This window comes from Schistocerca americana, chromosome 5, assembly GCF_021461395.2.
Source record: "Schistocerca americana isolate TAMUIC-IGC-003095 chromosome 5, iqSchAmer2.1, whole genome shotgun sequence".
NCBI classification, from domain to species: Eukaryota; Metazoa; Arthropoda; class Insecta; order Orthoptera; family Acrididae; genus Schistocerca; species Schistocerca americana.
In genome coordinates, this window is record NC_060123.1 from 67,733,962 (window position 1) to 67,757,625 (window position 23,664).

Consider the following 23,664-nt stretch of genomic DNA (forward strand, 5'->3'; position numbering starts at 1 on the left):
CTTCTCCCTGTCCATTGCCTTTTCCCCCGTCTCCCTATCTCTCTCTCCTCGTTTTCCCTCCCTCCCTCAATCCCTTCCTGGCCCCTGTTTCTGTCCATCCCCTCCTGCCCCCTTCTCTGAACATACCCTCCTACCCCCGTCCCCCTCCTCTCTATCCGTCCCCTCCTCTATCCATCATAACCTTTCCCCATCCATGCCTATCTGTGTGTGTAGCCCCTGCAAAAGAGGTCAGTGAAGCAGGATGATACTGCTGCAACACCACATACCTGTTGCACAGGCAGCCTGCATGTCAGGTACTGTAAAACCTTTACTTGCCCTGACGTGTAAGCTGCCCTGAAAAGGACATTGATAAAGCAGCCAATAATATTCCCAAACAACACACCTGTTGTGCAGGGCAGCCTATGGCAGGTGCCCTGACTTCCACTCCTATTGAAGCTAGGAGGTTGTAAACCCCACAGTGCTGATACTCGTGGAATTTGCTGTTTGATCCAAAGATTTGTACCACTTTTTTCTCATTGACCTTTTTAAAAAAGTTATTTGTGACATGAATACCTTTGAAGTCAGCATTGGTGCTGCCTAAATAATTATGAATGTGTACGTGCGTGACAAGCCTCAAAATGCTATATGTTATTACATAGACATGTTGGTGTTAATTGGGGGGGGGGGGGGGGGTGGAGGGAGAGAGAGAGAGAGAGAGAGAGAGAGAGAGAGAGAGAGAGAGAATATTTTATTTCTGCGTAACTTCCTGCTGCCTTTCACACTTCACAGAAGTTATCCTGCATAACAGCACTCCTGGAAGAAAGGGTACTGTACAGCATTGGCTTTGCCTCAGCCTAGGGAAGTGTGCACTTGTTTGCATACTGGAAGATTTATTCTGGAAACAGCCCCCTGGGCTGTCTCTATTACAGTTCTCCGCAATACTGTATTTCCAAATGTTCTAACCCTGTAAGGTGTGCAGAAGAGCTGTATGAAGTGTGGAAGTTAGGAGAGATGTACTGTGGGAAATAAAGTTGTGATTTGGGACTGGATAGATCAGTTAGTAGAGGATTTGTCCATGGTGGAAGAGGTTCACAGTTAGACTTTCAGTCCGGCAAACAGTTTTAATCTGCTGGGAAGTTTCAAATTGGCACATACTCTGCTGCAGATTGAAAGATTCATTTTAGGAACAATCACCTTGGCCAGGCTGTTCCAGCTCGAGCACACCTGCACGCAATCAGATGTCACTTGGCATAGGTGGGCGAACAGCTGATGCATTGAAATTGGTGCTCATTCTGTAGCGGAGTGAAGAAGTCATTCTGGACGCACGCCCTTGTTCTTCAACAGCTGAAACAACAAGCTCCAAGACAACGTCTTGCTCTCCTTACCTGCCTTCCAGATACCTACCCTAGACTGCCAAAAAAGTTATCAGCGTATTCTGTGCAACAAAACTGCACTGCAGAGATCATAGACCTATCAAAGACCCCATTAAATTTTTTAAAGGAAGTCCTTTTCCTATGTGCGTTGTTCTTTTATTTTGAAGTAAGCACTTTATTTCATCATTTAGTAATTAGGTAACGCATTACCAAGCTACGTCACAATAAAAATCATTATTCTTACAGCTTGTTATACTTTGTACAAGAGAGTGAGGGTAAAAAGCAACATGTGATTGTGTCACTAATGAGAGTTTAAATTAGCCATACACCGATACTGTTACGTCTGTAAAAAGATACTTAATTGACCACAGTCGTGCATAATGGCAAAGTGTCAGACTGTTTTTGTTTCTCTAAATAGAAGGGAAGCAGTACCAGAACAAAAGAGAATCAAGCCAAAGTTCTGTAAGTAATTAAGTGAACTGCAATTACTTACAAGGAAATGGCTGCTAGCCAAATTAGACAAAGTTGCACCAAGTACTAGCATGGTTTATAAACAAAGTTAACTATTGTGATTTACTTTACTTGATACTGAAATTCTGTTTTGCTGATAAGGTAAAAGGCTGTAGTGCAGTTCAGCAAGTAACATGCCAGTAGTTTGACATGAACTACACAGGTAGAGTATTAATACATTTAGGCAACAACTGGCTCTCAATAACGCTAACTGGCTGTACATTACGTACTAATGGTGGAGTACTAATAACTTGGGCAAGGGGTTCTTTTGTCATTTTAGTTATTGGAAATTACTACCATTGAAACAGTTTTCAAGTAATTGTATCTTTTGTACTGATTCAGGGTGTATATGACCCAGGACAACCGGGAAATCCAGTAATTTTTTCATCCAAGAGAAAACCAGGGAATTTTTCGGAATTGCAGGAATTTTTCATTGTTTCAGGTTTTATTATAAGAATTGATACTCTAGCAAAGAATGTTACTGCATCCTGCTACTGGAGAATAATACTGCAGCAATAAAACATAAACGAGAGAGAAGAAAAATAAAACTTTAGTTGCAAAGGAAATGCACTATTTACAACAACGAAACACCGTTAACGCACAAGGATCTGCAAACAGCAAAAATATGTCAAAGACCTTAGGGCAAAGACTATGTAATACTTCGTAACAACAAACTGCTTTCTATGAGTGGGACATCACAGGTTTGTTTGACAAATTGCCAGTGGGCTCATGCGCATGTGCGGATGACGGATGTATGAGCAGTACCTTCTACCACTTTGGGCTACTTAAATTGTGGCGGTTAGCTGTATCGGCAGTAGCAGCGAGCAGACAGATGCTAACAAAAAAAATTTTCTCACAAGCCCTAGCTGCCAGATTTGTGCATATGCAAAGTTGTCTGAGTGTAGTGGGAAGGGGGTAGTCTCCATGTGTTGCGAGTTTGCATTAAGTGATTTTGCTGTGTCCTCTATGTTTACAGGTCCCACTTCAAATGAAAACAGAACGGATTTCTGTGGGTGGAAGCTATTGAGTGAATTAGAAAAACATTCACATAATTATGGAAGGCAAAAATATATTATTAGTTTGTTTTCTGATTTGATTTGATTTCCAAGTTTTTATCAGTCAAGCATTAATCGCCTCGTAGAACAATGAAGTTATTTTTGTCAGTTTGCTAAAGAAATTTGGCTTTATTAATCTTTTCTGCTGAAGCAATCAATTTATTTGAAACAAAGTGTTTCATTCCACAGTATTGGCTGGTTCCAATTGTTCGCTGAATTTGAAGTGCACGTTTTCGTCCTCTGCCATGTATGGCATTGTTGTTGTTGTTGTTGTTGTCTTCAGTCCTGAGACTGGTTTGAAGCAGCTCTCCATGCTACTCTATCCTGTGCAAGCTTCTTCATCACCCAGTACCTACTGCAGCCTACATCCTTCTGAATCTGCTTAGTGTATTCATCTCTTGGTCTCCCTCTACGATTTTTACCCTCCACGCTGCCCTCCAGTACTAAATTGGTGAGCCCTTTTTGCCTCAGAACATGTCCTACCAACCGATCCCTTCTTCTAGTCAAGTTGTGCCACAACTCGTCTTCTCCTCAGTTCTGTTTAATACCTCTTCATTAGTTATGTGATCTACCCATCTAATCTTCAGCATTCTTCTGTAGCACCACATTTCGAAATCTTCTATTCTCTTCTTGTTCAAACTATTTATCGTCCATGTTTCACTTCCATACATGGCTACACTCCATACAAATACTTTGAGAAACGACTTCCTGACACTTAAATCAATACTCAATGTTACAGATTTCTTTTCTACAGAAACGCTTTCCTTGCCATTGCCAGTCTACATTTTATATCCTCTCTACTTCGACCATCATCAGTTATTTTGCTCCCCAGATAGCAAAACTCCTTTACTACTTTAAGTGTCTCATTTCCTAATCTAATTCCCTCAGCATCACCCGACTTAATTCGACTACATTCCATTATCCTCGTTTTGCTTTTGTTGATGTTCATCTTATATCCTCCTTTCTAGACACTGTCCATTCTGTTCAACTGCTCTTCCAAGTCCTTTGCTGTCTCTGACAGAATTACAATGTCATCGGCGAACCTGAAAGTTTTTATTCCTTCTCCATGGATTTTAATACCTACTCCGAGCTTTTCTTTTGTTTCCTTTACTGCTTGCTCAATATACAGATTGAACAGCATTGGGGAGAGGCTACAACCCTGTCTCACTCCCTTCCCAACCGCTGCTTCCCTTTCATGCCCCTCGACTCTTATAACTGCCATCTGCTTTCTGTACAAATTGTAAATAGCCTTTCGCTCCCTGTATTTTACCCCTGCCACCTTCAGAATTTGAAAGAGAGTATTCCAGTTAACATTGTCAAAAGCTCTCTCTAAGTCTGCAAATGCTAGAAATGTAGGTTTGCCTTTCCTTAATCTTTCTTCTAAGATAAGTCGTAGGGTCAGTATTGCCTCATGTGTTCCAACATTTCTACAGAATCCAAACTGATCTTCCCAGAGGTCGGCTTCTACCAGTTTTTCCATTCATCTGTAAAGAATTGGCGTTAGTATTTTGCTGCTGTGACTTATTAAACTGATAGTTCAGTAATTTTCACATCTGTCAACAACTGCTTTCTTTGGGATTGGAATTACTATAATCTTCTTGAAGTCTGATTGAATTTCGCCTGTTAATACATTTTGCTTACCAGATGATAAGAGTTTTGTCAGGACTGGCTCTCCCTAGGCTGTCAGTAGTTCTAATGGAATGTTGTCTACTCCCGGGGCCTTGTTTTGACTTAGGTCTTTCAGTGCTCTGTCAAACTCTTCAGGCAGTATCGTATCTCCCATTTCATCTTCATCTCCATCCTCTTCCATTTCCATTATATTGTCCTCAAGAACATTGCCCCTGTATAGACCCTCTATATACTCCTTCCACCTTTCTGCTTTCCCTTCTTTGCTTAGAACTGGGTTTCCATCTGAGCACTTGATATTCATGCAAGTGGTTCTCTTTTCTCCAAAGGTCTCTTTACTTTACCTGTAGGCAGTATCTATCTTACCCCTCGTGAGATAAGCCTCTACATCCTTACATTTGTCCGCTAGCCATCCCTGCTTAGCCATTTTGCACTTTCTGTCGATCTCATTTTTGAGACGTTTGTATTCCTTTTTGCCTGCTTCACTTACTGCATTTTTGTATTCTCTCCTTTCATCAATTAAATTCAGTATCTCTTATGTTACCCAAGGATTTCTACTAGTCCTCGTCTTTTTACCTACTTGATCGTCTGCTGCCTTCCCTATTTCATTCCTCAGAGCTACCCATTCTTTTTCTACTGTATTTCTTTCCCCCATTCCTGTCAACTGTTCCCTTATGCTCTCCCTGAAACTCTGTACTACCTCTGGATCTTTCAGTTTATCCATAATGCCATAATAAAGAACCAAACATGAGATAGTACAGTACTGGTACTCCAAGAAAATTAACACCCCAAAAACCACACTGAAAAGCTTAATACCAGGCGAGGCCTACTTCGTTGTGAATCTGGACAAACCATTGTGCACTTCAAGCTGAATTATGCATTTTAGTATGGTTTACGAAATTCCAATGCACCTGGAGTATCCTCGGATGTCCTGCTTCTTTTATGATGTCATGTAAGATCTCTCAGAAATTTATACATACGGACATGTGGGCTTCCTACATCACCGCAGCTGTGCACACGCAATAATGCCCGTTTTCTGGCACTCTCTGGCAACTGCTAAATCGAACCTGTTTCTAACAGTCTTGGGATGGTATTGCAAATGGTGGTTTGAAAAGCGTTACTTTCAAAGTAAATTTCCTTTTATGCAAGATGAATTATGTTACGTGAGAGAGAAAATGGGATGAATTTCTTAAATCACAGAGCGTTTGACTCTCGTTTGAGGACCAGCCACGTAGAAGAATTTGTAGTCCAGAAGACCAGACATTTAAGTCATTATTTTAAATTTATTTGGCACATTTGTGTGATTTATCTTAAAAGTATAACACACACAAAAAAATCAATATTACATGTGAAAACTTAGCTCTCTTGTAGCTACACAATGTATATTAAGGTAAACTATTATCTTTTCCTCTTTGTGTGTTCACACCACCTAACAGTAATTTTGCTATTGGCTGACTACAACACACATCCTATGCTCTGAATATCTGCTGTCATCAGCTGGCGAGATCACGTGGCATGAGATATGATTGGCTTACAAAAGGGCATCGAAATCTCGAATTCAACACTCCTGAAACTGAAGTGCTGTGTTTGGTGCAATTCAAATTTATACTTTTGTAATACAAAAATATGCAGTGTGTATTTTGCTGCACCTCAAAGGTCTTTCCAAGACTTACCCCTCTCTCTCTCTCTCTCTCTCTCTCTCTCTCTCTCTCTCTCTCTTACATTAAAGGTTTTTCCAAAACATCTCCCCCCCCCCCCCCACCCCCCCCTTTCTTTCTGCCACACTAAAGTGTCTGGAAGTTCTACGCCAGTGTATAAAATGTTAAACATTTAAAGGATTGATACATTTTACAGTTCTGAGGGAAAATATGCAGAAAACCTACTGTCACTTAGCATGTAAAAAGTGTATTTTTGCTCGGGAAAAGGTAATTTTTTTAACTGGGATATCTGGGAAAAATCGGGGAATTTTTTCCCTTGTCCGCATATACACCCTGTTGTTGTTGTTGTTGTGGTCTCCAGTCCAGAGACTGGTTTGGTGCAGCTCTCCATGCTAGTCTATCGTGTGCAAGCTTCTTCATTTCCCAGTACCTACTGCAACCTACATCCTTCTGAACCTGTTTAGTGTATTCATGTCTTGGTCTCCCTCTATGATTTTTACCCTCCACACTCCCCTCCAATACGAAATTGGTGATCCCTTAATGCCTCAGAACATGTACTACCAACCGATCCCTTCTTCTAGTCAAGTTGTGCCACAAATTTCCCTTCTCTCCAATTCTATTCAATACCTCCTCATTAGGTATGTGATCTGCCCATCTAATCTTCAGCATTCTTCTGTAGCACCACATTTCGAAAGCTTCTATTCTCTTCTTGTCCAAACTGTTTATCGTCCATGTTTCACTTCCATACATGGCTATACTCCATACAAATACTTTCAGAAACGACTTCCTGACACTTAAATCTATACCCGATGTTAACAAATTTCTCTTCTTCAGAAACGCTTTCCTTGCTATTGTGTCTACATTTTATATCCTCTCTACTTCGACCATCATCAGTTATTTTGCTCCCCAAATAGCAAAACTCATTTACTACTTTAAGCATCACCCGATTTAATTCGACTACATTCCATTATCCTCGTTTTGCTTTTGTTGATGTTCATCTTATATCCTCCTTTCAAGACACTGTCCATTCCGTTCAACTGCTCTTCTGGGTCCTTTGCTGTCTCTGACAGAATTACGTCATTGGTGAACCTCAAAGTTTTTATTTCTTCCCCATGGATTTTAATTCCTACTCTGAATTTTTCTTTTGTTCCCTTTACTGCTGCTCAATATACAGATTAACATCGGGGAGAGGCTACAACCCTGTCTCACTCCCTTCCCAACCACTGCTTCCCTTTCATGTCCCTCGACTCTTATAACTGCCATCTGGTTTCTGTACAAATTGTAAGTAGCCCTTTGCTACCTGTATTTTACCCTGCCACCCTCAGAATTTGAAAGAGAGTATTCCAGTCAACATTGTCAAAAGCTTTCTCTAAGTCTAAAAATGCTAGAAACCTAGGTTTGTATTTCCTTAATCTATTTTCGAGGATAAGTCGTAGGGTCATGTGTTCCAATATTTCTATGGAATCCGAACTGATCTTCCCCGAGGCCGGCTTCTACCAGTTTTTCCATTCGTCTGTAAGGAATTCATGTTAGTACTTTGCAGCCGTGGCTTATTAAACTGATAGTTCAGTAATTTTCACATCTGTCAACAACTGCTTTCTTTGGGATTGGAATTATTATATTTTTCTTGAAGTCTGAGGGTATTTCGTCTGTCTCATACATCTTGCTCACTAGTTGGTAGAGTTTTGTTACGCCTGGCTCTCCCAAGGCTATCATTAGTTCTAATCGGATGTTGTCTACTCCTGGGGCCTTGTTTCGACTTAGGTCTTTCAGTGTTCTGTCAAATTCTTCACGCAGTACCATACCTCCTATTTGATCAGTGTTTTTGCAGGTAACTGTACTAATACTGTCCTGATACTTCAATAAGAGTAGTCTTTAAGGTGATATAAAAAGTACATGGAGTACTTCAAAACTTACATTCACTGAATAATTACAAAATTCTGTACTCCACAAAGTTTATTAACTGTAGTGAAAGTTTACCAAAATGAATTTTCAGCTCAATAAAATAGGACGCTTAAGATAGGAACCTGTCTAGATAAATGACTAAGGATAAAATATGGGTGCTTTACACAAACTTATTATTGATAAAGAAACCACATAATTGGTCCATGCAGTTATACAATATACAACTTACAGTTTGAAATGAAAGTGGTGCCTGTGTCAGTCTGCTGTGGCTGTTCAAAAAAGGAGGCAAAAATATCCTTTGCTCATGTTGTGCAACGAGCTCTGAAAATTCTCTTCTTAGCATTGGATTTTCATAGTACAGAGCCAGCCAAAGTATGCTATGAATAATAAGGCAGGTTATTTCCACACCCAAGGCTGTGTTATATATTCTTGCTGTTCTCCTTGGATCAATCAGTTCACAAGATGCGAACACATTGCCTGCTAGCTACTAACTGATTCGTGCCACAAAAGAGCTTTGCGGTTCAACCACCAGAACCACCTTCTCTCTTCCTGCCAAGCCAGTTTTGTTGCTGAGAGGCTTCTCTCCATGTTTTACATGATTACGAACCTACATGCCGTATGCATGAAACAGTATTACAAGTAAAGTTTTAACATTTCCATTCTTTCATGGTACATTACTTTTGAAATTGCATCCTTAAATTAATTACAATCAGGTAAATGGTCATAAATAATGAATGAAACATTTACATAGATGTTGCATCAAAGAGCATTGTCATACAGAAGTTACACTAAGTAAAAATAGACAAAGAAGTTAAATAAGACAATTATTTGTCATATCGATAATAGTGTTACAAATTTTACACAGCCATGAGAGTTTTACACAGGTGCAGGAAGCATGAGTGTGAAGCCAATGTGTAAAGTAGAGAAAGTTGATTTATTTTTAGCAGATTTAGGCACTGTACCAACGTAGATAACACATTTAATATGGGCATGTTGACTAGCAAGTGGTGTGTATCACAAATATTGGAAAATGGACTGACGCCATGTAATATTACTGTATGGGCAGCTCTTTGTATCTGAGAAGTGGTGTGGGTCGTAATTCAGTAATTTGTTTACAGTGTGTGCTGAATGTTAATACGTGGAACGAAACTGATGAGCACTTTTGCAATCAAATGGTGTACATCAAAGTGCTCAGAGCAGTCACCACTTGATAGTCTTGGTTACGTCAGAGTTGTGTGTTTTGTTATGTACAAAACATTCATTTAATATTAGGTGCATGTTGTTGTAGGCTATGAAGACAAGAAAATATCATGAACATCAATGTGACACTGCAGAGCAGTTGCAAAATGGCAGCGATTCGTACAATGGTTATCAAAACTAAACATGCTTATCATTTAGGGGTGTCCACAATTTTTATTTGTACAAAAATTTCCAGTTTAAGTCAGCAGATCACTTTTCTTTATTTTCAAATAATGGGTTTTGAGCCAGCTACCCATTTTCAGATCACCTGTTAAGTTACAGAATAAAGATACAGAACTGCAAGTTCACTGTCATAACTCTGCACTTCTGTACCAGCAGCTTTTCTGTAACTGTAACAAATGATCTGAAGATGGGCAGCTGGCTCGCAACAGATTATTTGAAGAAAGAAAAAAATGTAGACTGAAATTGGGTATTCTTCTACGTAAAAGGATTGTTCACATAGACTCGTACTGCCTAAAATGTTTTGTGTAATGTAGACAGCATGTGCTGCAAAGGGAGTTTTCAGAAGATGATTGAACCTGAGTGAAAGAAATGGTTCGTACGTTTTCAGAAAATGGGAACTTTGGTAAACAAAATGCTTATTTGCATGGACTCGTTACGGCTGTATCTATTAGAAGACACCAAATTTGTGGTGGTAGTCATCCACCTAACAATATTGTTAACAAGTTTTACGCTCGTATTGTGGGTGTGAGGACTGTTGAAATGTGCAAACAATATATTCTTCACAGATTTTCACTTGGTGGTGGGAGACTTGTCACGAGTTTGAGAAAACTACAGAGAAATGGTAAAGCTCCTGGCAAGGACAAGGATGTAAGAGAGCACAGGCATAATCCACAAAGATGGATTCAGAGGAAATAGCTTTTGTTGAACAGCATATAAACTGTTTTCATGTTGCTGAATCGCACTACACCCAAAACACTCTAGTCTTCTTCTGAATGTTTGAAAGATGTATTATTTGTACCAAGAAACAAGCCTTAAACACAGTAGAGTGTTCATGAAGGGAAGTTACTACCGCTACATTTTTAATACTAAGTTCAACTTGCATTTTCCAGAAACCAAAAAAAGGTGTTTTAAAGATTGTGACACATACAAATGAAATGAGGGGAAAAAAAAAAAAAAAGAGATACGAATCTCACACTGTGGAATAATAAGCGACACTGGAAACAAATCGTGAACCACATTAAGGAAAGCTGGGAGCTTACTACAAACAGAACTTATATGTTTATAATTTTGGCATTAAATTTATGAAATTCTTGGGATGAAAGAATTACATATTCTGCCTCTCAGAGATGGCTTCATCTTGGCTGATCACTTCAAGAAGGTATTAAGGCATATTGTCATTTGGTCCTGTTCTTGTATTAGACAAAAAAGGAATTTGAATGTAGCCCTCACACTTCTGTCTTTTGTTTTGTCCAATAATGGTGTCGAAAATATAGAACAATTTTTGGATTGTTTTGGGCCATTCATACCTATCCAACATTGGCGATTTTGTGTAGAAACTGCTAGAAAGAAGAGAATGATTTACATACCAAAGGACTGACGCAGGATGATGGCAGAAGCCTAAAGAGTGAATAAGTTGGTTTATGAAATATAACTTTCACATTTTCTGACTATTAAAGACTTTCAGAAATGCTGGAAATGAAAGCAAGTGGCTGAAAATGCAGCATATCAATCATGATAAAGCACTTGGAACATCTATTGCTGATAAAGAAACCCTGGATGACAAAGTTGAATTTCGGGAGCTGGATTTAAGATAAAAGGATGTGTGTTTGGAAGCAGAACGGGGGGCCCCATCAGTGAGCTTGGCTCAGTATCAACTTCAAGCGCACGCTCCGCTGCAGAGTGAAAATTTCGTTCTGGAACTTCAAGCAACTCACCCTGAAGATTCGTCACTGAAGTAAACAGAAAAGGTATGGCGGGCCTATTGAATTTTATGCCGCCTTGCCAGCATCCTTGTTTTCTGGGTGTACAATGTGATCATGGCACTGTTTCAAATGGCAATGAACAATTTTATGAAACTATGACAGCATCAAAGTAATGACATTGTCCGAATTTTCATTTTTCTTTGTGTCTGTTGACAGTAAACAATAGTTTTGTTTCTTGAATAGGTTGCCAACTTTGTATTCAATCTCATTCCCATTCCCAACTCATCTTTAAGATCATGATTTTGCAAGTTTTAATTAGTTCAAATGTTTCAACATTAGATTTATATATTATGAGTGAAATTACACATTACATGTTGTTGATGGTGCCATAATTTACTCCAGAAATACGTAATTTTCAATGTACAGTGTGTTGTAAACCTTAAATTTGTCCTCCTAAAAAGGTTGAATTGTGAGCATAAATGGCAGTGAACGCACCCAATTATGTTTGTGTAACTATTGAAGTGGAAAAACATGGTTGTGCAAAACTCTTCTTATGAACACAATCACGCGTTGGTTCTCCCCCCCCCCCCCCCCCCCCCCCCGCCCCCCCCCCCCCCCCAAAACTGATATGTGGATTGTAATTTGGTGTAACCACAACAATTGTTACTGTGATGTAGCTTAACAACACCCAAGAGGGCAAAATTAGTTAATCAATTAATAAAGTGTTAAGTTGAAAAGGAAAGTACAGCATTACAGGGAAATAACTTCATTTATTAAATTTATAGTGGCTTTTAGCCCTTAGTGTAAAAGACTGTTTGAAAATAGAGACCTCACATTCACTTCCTAACCTAGTTCCAATTATGCTGGAGTTGTCATAGCTGTAACTGTTTCTGTTGCAGAACTCATACTAATCACCAAAGAGAACAATTTTTTTTAAATTTTTTTTAGGAAAGTGTGTTGTCACACCAATAGAAGAGAATTTGTGAATCTGTGTTTGCATTTCTGTGAGTATGTGTTTACTGCAACATAACTAGAAGAGTGGATACTCAAAAGCTAGTGAGGTTGTATAGAGTTCAGTGCGCCTGTGGACCATCGTTATTTATCTGCAGTTGAGCATTACCTGCTTTTAGTTTGGTGTAGTGTATCTATACTTGAATTTCTAATATTGTAATCTTTCTGTACATGCTGTGGTTTAGTGATGAAGAAATATATTGTGGTAAGCAGTAAGGAGTTGTCAATGTAACTACTATTTGTTTGTTTCGTCAATTTCAGATTCCTCCACCAAAGCCACCGCCGCCTGAAATGCATTTTATACCAAACCCATCAAATACAGAATTTATTTATCTGCTTGGTTTGGAGCATGTTGTGGATTTCATAACGAAAGACCAGAAAACACCACCTCCGCCAGATGCTTTTAAGTGCTCACAGTGTTTCACAGACTTTACGCCAGTATGGAAGTGGGAGAAAAATCCTACTAAAGGTGAGTACATTCAGTGCCTCGACCAGGAGATACCATCACTGGTTCATCATGATCACCTCATCCTAATCCCCCCCCCTCCGCCCCAGGGGGTCCACAACTCTTTTGTGGATATGTGCGTGGCGAGCACGGGGCCCCGAGCTAGTGCAGTTCTCCTTCCTTTCTGGGCTGCCCTACACCCCTTTCCCGTCCCTCCTCATCCCCGAATCCTATCCCCCCCCCCCCTACCACCCCTTCACATTCACCCTCCTTGGGAGTAATGTATCGAGCCTTCGTCTGGAGACAGACGTGTGAACACTCCAGGACCCTGTTTCCTTTGTTTTTCTCCATTCTCACACTTTCTTCCTCTATTGGTCTTTCCCTACATTCACTCTTCTCCTTGCTTTCATTCCCTTGCTTCTATCTCTGCCTCATTCTTCTTGCCCTATTCTCCTTGTCTTCTTTACCGTGTTTTATTCTCCGCTTCGGCATTTGAAATTCTTTCTTCTATCCCTCTCCCTCTTTCCTCCCTGTGCGTGTCTGAAGGCCGACCCACGCGTTCGCACGCGTAGCCGGTGACGGGGTAATGCGTAATTCCCCACCCTGGGTAGACAAGTAAGACACACACGTATCCCCTGGTAAAGGCCAGGCCCAGGGAGGGGTGATTGCCTGAGCTGTTACCTTCCAAACGTGCCGATTGGTCCCTCCCTCTGTCCATTTCTCGGGAGGTGTGACCTGAGGTGTGGACAATCACGTAAGGCGGGAGTGCCCTCTGAGGGGGGGGCCCCCATAAGGAAGGAGCACGCCATTTGAGACGCTGGCAATTATGGGGAATTCATCCGCAATGGATTTTTCTTCTTCTTCTTCCCCGTCTTCTGCCCAAAAAAGAAAGCTAGATGAAACTCCTGTTCCGAAAATTCTACCACCAGCACCGAAGTTTCTTGTTGTGACAAGATCTGACGGTCATGATTTTTCAACAGTCAACCCTTTTGTCATTCAGAAGGATGTAGATGTGATTGCAGGACCAGTGAAATCTTGTACTCGGTTATGCAACGGTACCTTGCTGTTGGAGACAGAGAGCACCTTCCAGGCCCAAAAATTACTTCGAGTCACTCTCTTACACACATTCCCTGTACGGGTGGAGGCCCACCGCACCTTCAATTCGCCGTGTGGCATGGTGTATACTAGATCACTCGACGGACTAACTGATGATGAATTTCTGTCTTTCCTCTTTGATCAGGGAGTGACTGCCGCCCATCAGGTCGTGAAAAGGGTCGACAAGGACCTCATACCGACCCGAACCATATTCCTGACATTCGATAATGTGCAATTGGCTTCACGAATTAAGGCCGGCTATGAGATCATTTCTGTTCGGCCGTATGTACCCAGCCCTGTAAGGTGTTACCAATGTCAGTGGTTTAACTATACACTGCAGTCTTGTTCAAGTGTGGCTAAATGCATTACCTGTGGCAGGGACACCCATGAGGGTGACTGTCCACCTCCGTCCCCTCGTTGCGTCAACTGCATGGGCGACCATGCTGCCTCTTCTTTCGACTCCCCTTCTACAAAGATGAGAAAAGTATACAGGAAATTCGAGTGAAAGAGAAGGTGTCAACTTAGGCTGCTCCCCAGTTATTCAATAGCAGAAAGCCCACTGTGCTTCCAGCAGGGAAATACAGTACCATTCTCACCTCTCCTCGGCTTACCAGGGAGGTAGCTACACAGACATGCGATCTAACATTTAGCGATTCGGTCGTCAGATCGGCCAGTGCTAAGATCGCCCGATCAGTGTCTCCTCTTCCTCCCACCAACCCTAAGGCTCAAACATCATCATCTGCTACTGCTAAGACGAGGACATCTGAATCAGATGCTCGGACCTCCAAAAAAGAACCGACACGCGAAGATTTCTTGCGTACCCAAACTTGTCAGCCATCAACTGTTCTTTCGACAAAACGCCAAAGAAGGCTCATAGTAAAAAGAGTTCTCCATCTCCGCCGAGGCGTGTTTCTTCTCCTGCGCCACCCAGCGGTTGCCGTCCCCGGCCATCTTCAGTTTCGCCAGGCTGCACCGCTGGTAGCCGATCATCTGGCCTTTCGCCGGCGGAGGAAGCTGGCCCTCCTGACCAGCTCAGGAAGGTGGCAGATGCAACTGTTGAGTTGATAGACCTTGACTCACCACTTATCGATTGCAGCAGCAGTGCTCCCTCGAAGCCAGACCCTCAGCGGCCATCGAGGTGACCTTTTCTAGTTTCTTCTTTTTCTTTTCGTTTTCTTAATGGCACTTCTTCAATGGAATATTCGCGACATTCGATCCAACCGAGAGGAACTAAAATTGCTCCTTCAAATGCACTGCCTGCTTGTCGTAGGTCTCCAAGAAGCGAAGTTATGCCCATGCGATCGTATTGACCTGGCACACTATACCTCCATGTGTTTTGACCTACCCCTGTGGCAGGTATTCCAGCTCATGGAGGGGTCATGTTGCTGGTCCGGGATGATGTCTACTACGATCCAGTCACATTGCACACAGATCTGCAGGCAGGTGCCGTCCGAATTACTCTCCCCACTTTTACATTTTCCATTTGTACTGTTTACACTCTATCATCGTCTGCCTTTACTAGGGCTGACATGATACAACTGATTGCTCAGCTTCCTACACCATTTTTGTTGATTGGAGACTTTAATGCCCACCATCCCCTTTGGGGCTCTCCAGCATCCTGCCCGAGAGGCTCACTCGTGGCAGACCTTTTTAACCACCTCAATCTAGTCTGCTTAAATACCGGTGCACCTACCTTCCTTTCGGACGCAACGCATACCTATTCCCACTTGGACCTCTCAATAGCGACTATCCAACTTGCACGTCGGTTCGAGTGGTATACTCTGTCTGACACATACTCAAGCGACCATTTCCCCTGCGTAATCCGTCTCCTGCATCACACCCCTTCTCCACGTTCCACTAGCTGGAACATCTCCAAAGCCGACCTGGGGGCTTTTCACCTCCCTGGCAACCTCCCATGATCAAGACTTCTCCTGCTGCAATAGTCAGGTCGCATACCTCACGGACGTTATTCTCACTGCTGCTGAATATTCCATCCCTCGTACTTCCTCTTCTCCCCGTCGAGCCCCAGTCCCTTGGTGGACTACGGCATGCAGCGATGCTATTCGTGCTCGGCGACGTGCTTTATGCACCTTCCAACGCCACCCTACGATGGCGAACTGTATCAGTTACAAACGACTCCGTGCACAATGTCGTCATGTTATCAAAGAAAGCAAAAAGGCTTGCTGGGTGGCTTTCAGCAGCTCATTCAACAGTTTTACCCCTTCTTCGGTTGTCTGGGGTAGCCTGCACTGGCTAACTGGCACCAAGGACCACTCCCCGATTTCTGGCTTGACTGTAGCGAATAAAGTCCTTGTGGATCCTGAGGATGTTTCAAATGCCTTCGGCCGCTTTTTCGCGGAGGTCTCGAGCTCTGCCCATTACCTCCCTGCCTTCCTCCCCGAAAACAAACAGAGGAGTCACAGCCATCTTCTTTCCAGTCTTTGAACCGTGGAAGTTACAATGCCACCTTCACCATGCGGGAACTTGAAAGTGCACTCGCCCGGTCCCAATCCTCTGCTCCGGGGCCCGATGGTATCCATATTCAGATGCTGAAGAACCTTTCTCCTGCAGGTAAAGGCTTTCTTCTTTGTGCCTATAATCGCATCTGGACTTGAAGGTCATGTTCCCACACGCTGGCGTGAAGCAGTTGTTGTTCCCATACCCAAACCACGAAAGGACAGAAACCTTCCTTCAGTTATCGCCTCATATCCTTTACCGGCTGCATCTGCAAGGTGATGGAGCGCATGGTAAATTCTTGGTTGGTTTGGCTCCTTGAATCTCGACGCCTCATTACCAATGTCCAATGTGGCTTTCATAGGTGCTGCTCTGCTGTTGACCAACTAGTTACCTGGTGGACCTTCATTATGAACAACTTTTTGCGTAAGCGCCAGACGGTGGCTGTGTTCTTAGATTTGGAGAAGGCTTACGACACTTGTTGGAGGACGGACATTCTCCGCAACATGCACACTTGGGGCCTTTGCGGTCGCCTCCCTCTTTTTATTAATGCATTTTTAATGGATCAAATGTTCGGTGTACGTATGGGTTCTGTTTTGTCAGATGCCTTTCGCCAGGAGAATTGGGTGCCCCAGGGCTCCGTTTTGAGTGTGGCCCTTTTTGCCATAGCTATCAACCAATAATGGGTTGCCTTCCAGCTGACGTCTCAGGCTCCCTTCTCGTGGACGACTTTACGATCTACTGCAGCGCTCAGGGAACATGTCTCCTGGAGCGCTGTCTTCAGCGTTGTCTAGACCGTCTATATTCCTGGAGTGTCGCTAACGGTTTCCATTTTTCTGGTGAGAAAACGGTATGTATGAACTTCTGGCGTTACAAACAGTTTTTTCCACCATCCTTACATCTCAGTCCCGTTGCTCTCCCATTCGTGGAGACAACAAAATTTTTAGGTCTTATATTTGACAGGAAATTTTGCTGGTCTCCACATGTGTCTTACTTAGCTGCTCGTTGTACCTGTTCCCTAAATGTCCCCCATGTTCTCAGCGGTACATCATGGGGAGCAGATCGAATGGTCCTGCTTCGCTTATATCGGTCCATTGTCCGATCAAAAGCTGTCTACTTATCTGCCCTGCCGTCCATCTTATGCCGTCTAAATTCTATCCACCATCGGGGATTACGACTGGCGACTGGAGCATTCTACACCAGCCCTGTTGAGGGCCTGTATGCCGAAGCTGCCGCATTACTGCTAAACTACCGGCACGATATCTTGCTTTGTCGGTACGCCTGCCGACTGATGTCAGTGCCCGACCATCCATCATATTTCTCCTTCTTTGACGACTCTCTCGATCGCCAATATGGGCTGTATGTCTCTGCCCTGTCACCTCCTGGAGTTTGCTTTCGTCGCCTGCTTCTGCAACTTGATTTTACCCTCCCTATGACTTTTCGAGTGGGTGAGAGCCCGAAGCCCCCTTGGCTCCAGGCTCAGGTTCGCGTTCACCTTGAACTCAACTCGCTCCCAAAGGAGAGGACCGTGGATTCGATATACCGCTCGAGGTTTGTTGAACTTTGTTTGTGGCTCGCTTATAACGTCTTTATTTACACAGATGGCTCCAAGACTACTGCTGGCATCGGATGTGCCTTTGTCGTTGGGGATGATACCTTTCAATACCGCCCCCTTGACTAGTGTTCGAGCTTTACAGCTGAGCTTTTTGCTCTCTATCAGGCTGTTCATTATATCCGCCGCCATTGTCATTCTCCCTATGCCATCTGCTCTGATTCTTTGAGCGCCATTCAGAGTATCCATGACCAATATTCGGACCACCCTCTTGTGCAACGAATTCAACGGTCCCTTCAGTCGCTAGCTGATACCGGCGCTCGTGTCCTTTTTTTGTGGATTCCTGGCCACGTTGGTGTGCCTGGGAACGAAGCTGCTGATGCTGCGGCCAAGGCTGCTGTTCTCCTGCCTCGGACAGCTTCCCTTTGTGTCCCATCAAGTGATGTTAGTGGGGTTCTTTGTTGTAGTGTTTCATCATTGTGGCATGAGGCTGGGTCCTCTCTCCATGAAAATAAGCTTAGGGCCATCAAACTGATCCCGATGGCTTGGACGACCTGCTCACACCCTTCCTGGCGAGAGGAGGTCATTTTGGCCAGGTTGCGGATTGGGCATTGCCGATTTAGCCACCACTACCTGTTGTCCGGTGCCGCCCCCCCCCCCCCCCCCCCTCCCCCCGCCCCCGCAGTGCCCCTGTGGTCATCCATTGACGGTGCGCCATGTTTTATTGTCATGTCCCCACTTTATTCACTCTCGTGTTGCCCTATGTCTGCCGTCTACCTTACAGGAACTTTTAGCTGATGACGCTCGAGCAGCTGCTCGTGTCCTTCGTTTTATTACACTGACGGACTTGTCCAACAAGATCTAACTCTTTTATTTTGTTTCTCTGCAGCTTTGTAAGTACTTTCTGATGTTGCCCCCTTGTGTTTTTCTACACTATTAGTGCACTAACATTTGTGACTGGGCACTAATGACCTTAGTAGCTGAGCGCCCTAAACAAAAAAAATCCTAGTCCTCATCATCAACAACCATTTGGTGGTGTTGAATTAAGACCATCTCTGTATTACTTGATAGATTGTATAATCATCAGCAGTAAACATTCATATTGTGCCTGCATGCTGCTCCATTAGGTATAGTGTGGGTCTTTTCTTGTCTTTTGATATTCAGCCTTGCTGAATCAGAAAGAGTTTCTTGGTTATTTTCCATCCATTCATCTATCTGTATTTCCTGTTTGCCTGCATTTCATTTTTATTGTGGCCATTATTAAATCTTACTTTCTATTGTTTTCTCTGATTCATTTGTTTCTCCTAGTACTTCCCAGCACACACTAGCTAAAATAAAAATAATAATAGTAATATTAAATTGTGTTAAAATCTTTCTCAAAATTTGTGAATCATGTGCAAAAAGAGAAAAGGATGGTTTGGAAATAAGGTAACAAGTCCTCTTTGAGAAAAGCTACGTACAGAAAATCAGAGCTACACTAAGTTACTAAGGCACAGGTAACAATATGAGAGAAGAAAAGTTGCCACTCACCATATAGCGGAGATGCTGAGCCCCGATAGACACAGTAAAAAGATTCACACAATCATAGCTTTCGGCCATTAAGGCCTTTGTCAGCAGTAGACACACATACACACACACGCGTGCACACACACACTCACGCAAGCGCAACTTGCACACACACATCTGCAGTCTCAGAGAGCTGAAACTACACTGCCAACAGATACACGTACATACAGTATCATCCCACTTTCTCATTCCCAGAATAAACATTTTACCGCCATTTAATACGTTTTTCATCGCTTCAAGCAAATTTCCCATGTCCACAATGTTAATTCGCAGCTGGTTTTGTGTTAATATATGTATAATTTTCCCGTGACTTAATGCTTTATGAAAAAATGTTTCTGAAGAAGAAAAAATTGATGTATTTGATATAGAATGATGCTGACATGTCATGTAGTGTTTACAAACATTATGTGGTTAACTTCCTTGACACCAGCGCACGCTACTCTGTGGAACCGGATTGGTAAATGGGTAAAAGTTTGAACAATTCGTGACATATCTCCTGCCACTGCCAAGCTCTACTCAGTGTGGTGGTTGATGAGAGTAACTAGGTTCATTCGATTAAAGATATCATGACCAGTCGCAACCATTTCTAAATTGTCTTTAATGCGCATGCATAGCTTCGTAATTTTTGTGATCGTCATGACACTTTTGTCGAACCATATTCATAGTTTGGCCACTTGTAGCACTAGTTGACACCTTTGCTGACTTTCCATTACTCAAATGTTTTTGATTTAAACACAGCACCAATTACGTAGTTTTTCACGCTTAGCAAGATATGTTTTGAGAATTTGTTCTCATTGTCAAGTGTAACATTTACATATGTATTTTTTGTGATGTTTCACAAACAAATAATGAGCATGATAGTTTCATACATTTTGTTTTCTACATAATTGAGGTGGTACTGTATGTGCCAAAATACAAAGGGAATAGTATACGTAACTTATACTATTTAAAACGTTATTTTCCACCTTTTACATTTCCCACATTTTACACCATTTTTGAAGTCCCTTGAAAAGTGTAAAATTGGGATTTCATGTTATTACTTTTCACTGAGGGAGGTGGCACAGTGGTAAGACACTAGACTTGCTTTTGGGAGGATGGAAATTCAGATCAATTTCTGCCAATTCAGATGTGGATTTGCTGTGGTTTCCGTAAATAACTTAAGGCAATCCCTGTTGGATGGTTCCTCAGAGGAGGACACTGCCAGTTTCCTTCTCCAGCTAGAACTTGTGCTCCGCCTTTAAAGACTTCATCATTGATGAGAAGTTAAATCGCTATCTTCCTTCATATTAAGTTTTTCACATAGTCTCTATAGTTGCCCAAACATTTGTTCCATTGGTAAACCAGATTGATGTAAAAAGAGTCAGGATCCAGGTCTAAGAGCCACTTAACAGCCACCTTCTAAATATGGCTATTGAAGTTGCAACTGGGCTGATATTTCTTTAACAGTCTGAAGAGGTGAGAATAACTTTTTATATTGGGATTGTATGGTTGGTGTTCCAATACAATCCATCGGTAACCCCATCCCAGATCATGTTTAATTGAGGCTGACAATACACCACCTTTCAAAAGCCTCCCCCCGTTGTTCCCTCCAAAATGTCTTTTGCAGCTGTTCCGGCATGGCAGCTGGCAACACTCACTTGTCTCCATTTCTGAAGAAATCAACCAGCAACACTCTGCATATGCCAGAAGATTGTAGCTACAACTTTCTTTTTGGTTGCCTTTTGTTGAACTTTTGATGGCACAGGGAGATGGCACGAATGTTGTCTTCATAACACTGATGCGTTCTTTATCAGATGTCACATGATGCATCCATGTTATCAGATTTCACATGATGCACTCATGTTTCAATCCTGTGACGATACAGGGCAGTAATCGAACATTCTCCTCCTGATGTTGCATAAGTACTAGAGAGACAACTTCATCGCTTTTCTTTATTTTCCACTTGCTGCAGAACCTAGCAAGAACACATCTTCTGGTAGTTTAGTGTGTTGTACACGACATACACTACACTGCCAGTGCTGATGTTGACAGACGTGCCAACTCTCCCGATTTAAGTGGGAGACTCCCTATTTTTCCTTCTTCCTCCCGATCTCCCGACAGTGAAGACCGATCTCCCGATTTTAAGAGCAGTTTCAATACTTCCCTTACTATTTGAAAATCGTGCGCCTTCGATATATTGGTGGATGACAAGGTATGGCTGCTACTTGTCTATATTAACTTGGTAGATTGGTGCGGTGGCTGTCGGGAGCGGCAGTAGGTATAGCTGACGCTTCGTATCTACAAGGAAGTAAGGAACTTATCGTTGGCAGCGTTCGGAGACAAATGAATATCTTTCAACTAGTGCCAATTTCCTCCACTTCTGGTAGCACTAGCACAATCGTAAAGTTATCGTGGACAAGGAGTAGTCGATAGTTGTTCCAAGTGAAGTGATTAGCATTGTTGTGTCTAAAAGGCAGTGTTGCCAAGTTAGGGGATTTCCCCCTAAATTTAGGGGGAATTAAGCTGCCTTGGGGGAAGTTAGAGAGATAAATGTTTCAGGGGGAAAAATATTTAGCCCTCCCTTCCCCGCCCCTCCGCTCGACAATTTCACTCTTGACTCCCTTTTACCGCCTCACTACCCCACTTGCTTACCCGACGGTGTGATAAATTATTTAGGGGAATTTGAAGTGCAATATAGGGGGAAACGATGCGCGAGGGTTGGCATCACTGCTACAAGACCATTGTCTAGAACGTAGGCTCATTGTGTTCTGAGTTCTGTTGCGTTATTTGTGTACTCAGTAGTAGTTGTTGGTTGCGTATCTTGGAGGTGTTGATTATTTTTCATGCAGAATGGCGAAGAAATATGATGCAGTGTTCAGAAACATGTATAAGGAAGAGTTTCCGTGTTTACGTGAATCGAGGAAGGGACAAATTTACGCATTTTGTAGTGTATGTAGATGTGACTTTTCAGTACCTCATGGCGGAAAATGCGACATTCTTAAACATGTGCAAACTAAAAAACACCAGGAGAGTGTCCATTGTGTAGAATGTAACCAGAAACTTCTCATGTAAACCCCAAAATGTAGATTCTGTGACGAATGCTGAGGCTTTATTTACCGCATTTATTGTAGAGCATAACTTGCCTATAAACTGTGCCGACCATGCTGGGCCTTTGTTTCGCAACATGTTTCCCGATTCTGAAATTGCGAAACGATATAGGTGCGCCAGAACAAAAACGACCGCTATCCTTACGGAAAAGTGCATGGAAGAAAAAGTGAAAGTTATTACGCACTTGCAGTCAAATCCATTCGCTGTTGCTACTGATGGTATTAATAAAACGGACTTCAAGTTATATCCTATTATTGTATCGTTCTTCAGCCCTGAACTCAGTGAAATTCAAAATTGCCTACTCTGTGCCTAATTTAAAAGGGGATGCCACAGGAGCTAATATTGCTGATCTTCTACTTTCAACTTTACAGGAATTCCGTATTTCATTAAACTGTCTGGCTTTCAGTGCCGATAATGCTCCTGTAATGGTAGGGCTAAAAAAGGGTGTGGCAGGATGTTTGAAGCAAGAAATTGATAACTTAATCATGGTAGGCTGTTCTTGTCACCTAATTAATCTTGCTGCTGAGAAGGGGGTGGGGCGGCATGTTTGCTTTTAAACGTTGAAGAAAATATTATTGACATATTTTATTATTTGGAAAGGAGAGCAAAGAGGAAAGAGAAATTTAGAAAGTTTCAAACTTTACATGACACAGAAATGCGGAAAATTCTGAAACATGTGCCTACACAATGGTTATCGTTGAAAAGATGTTTGGATAGGATTTTGGAGCAGTGGGACCCTTTGGTTAGTTTATTCAAGAGTGAAATTGTAAGTAAGGATTCTGAAGTGGAAACTTTGAAGAATTATAAAATTGCAAAACATACTCAAAATGTAGATGTGTCTATTCATATCACATGTCCAAGCACTGTGATAAGATTTCACCAGACTCCTCACTTAAAAGAAAAACCCAATCATCAGTTTTACAGAAAACCATTGACACTGTGGACCACCATTGACACTGTGGACCATGCTTTATCATGTGAGGAACGACTATTCATGTTTCTGTCATCAAATTTACATAAATCTTTATGCCTTTTCCTTTCAAGTTTTATGCCTGTCTTTGAGAGCCCAAATGTAGCTCTTCAGTCAAGTGCCCCACAGATCCACTTATTGAGATCAATTTTGGAGGAACTATTGAAGAATGTGGTGGCAAGATTTGTGAGACCACTCACTATTAAAACCTCCAGCTCTCTTATTGATGTAGATTATCACACTCCAGCAAATC

The 23,664-nt window shown here is 42.2% G+C and overlaps 1 protein-coding gene across 4 annotated transcripts in view; it reads left to right on the forward strand.

The window, feature by feature from the left end:
• LOC124615804 (transcriptional repressor p66-alpha) overlaps nucleotides 1-23,664 on the forward strand; it is a 93,932-nt gene that overhangs the window by 53,286 nt on the left and 16,982 nt on the right. For all 4 annotated transcript variants that reach the window (XM_047143939.1, XM_047143942.1, XM_047143941.1 and 1 more), the window contains one exon: nucleotides 12,504-12,711. In XM_047143939.1, the coding sequence (XP_046999895.1) occupies nucleotides 12,504-12,711 (208 nt within the window). The remainder of the gene's footprint in view (nucleotides 1-12,503; nucleotides 12,712-23,664) is intronic.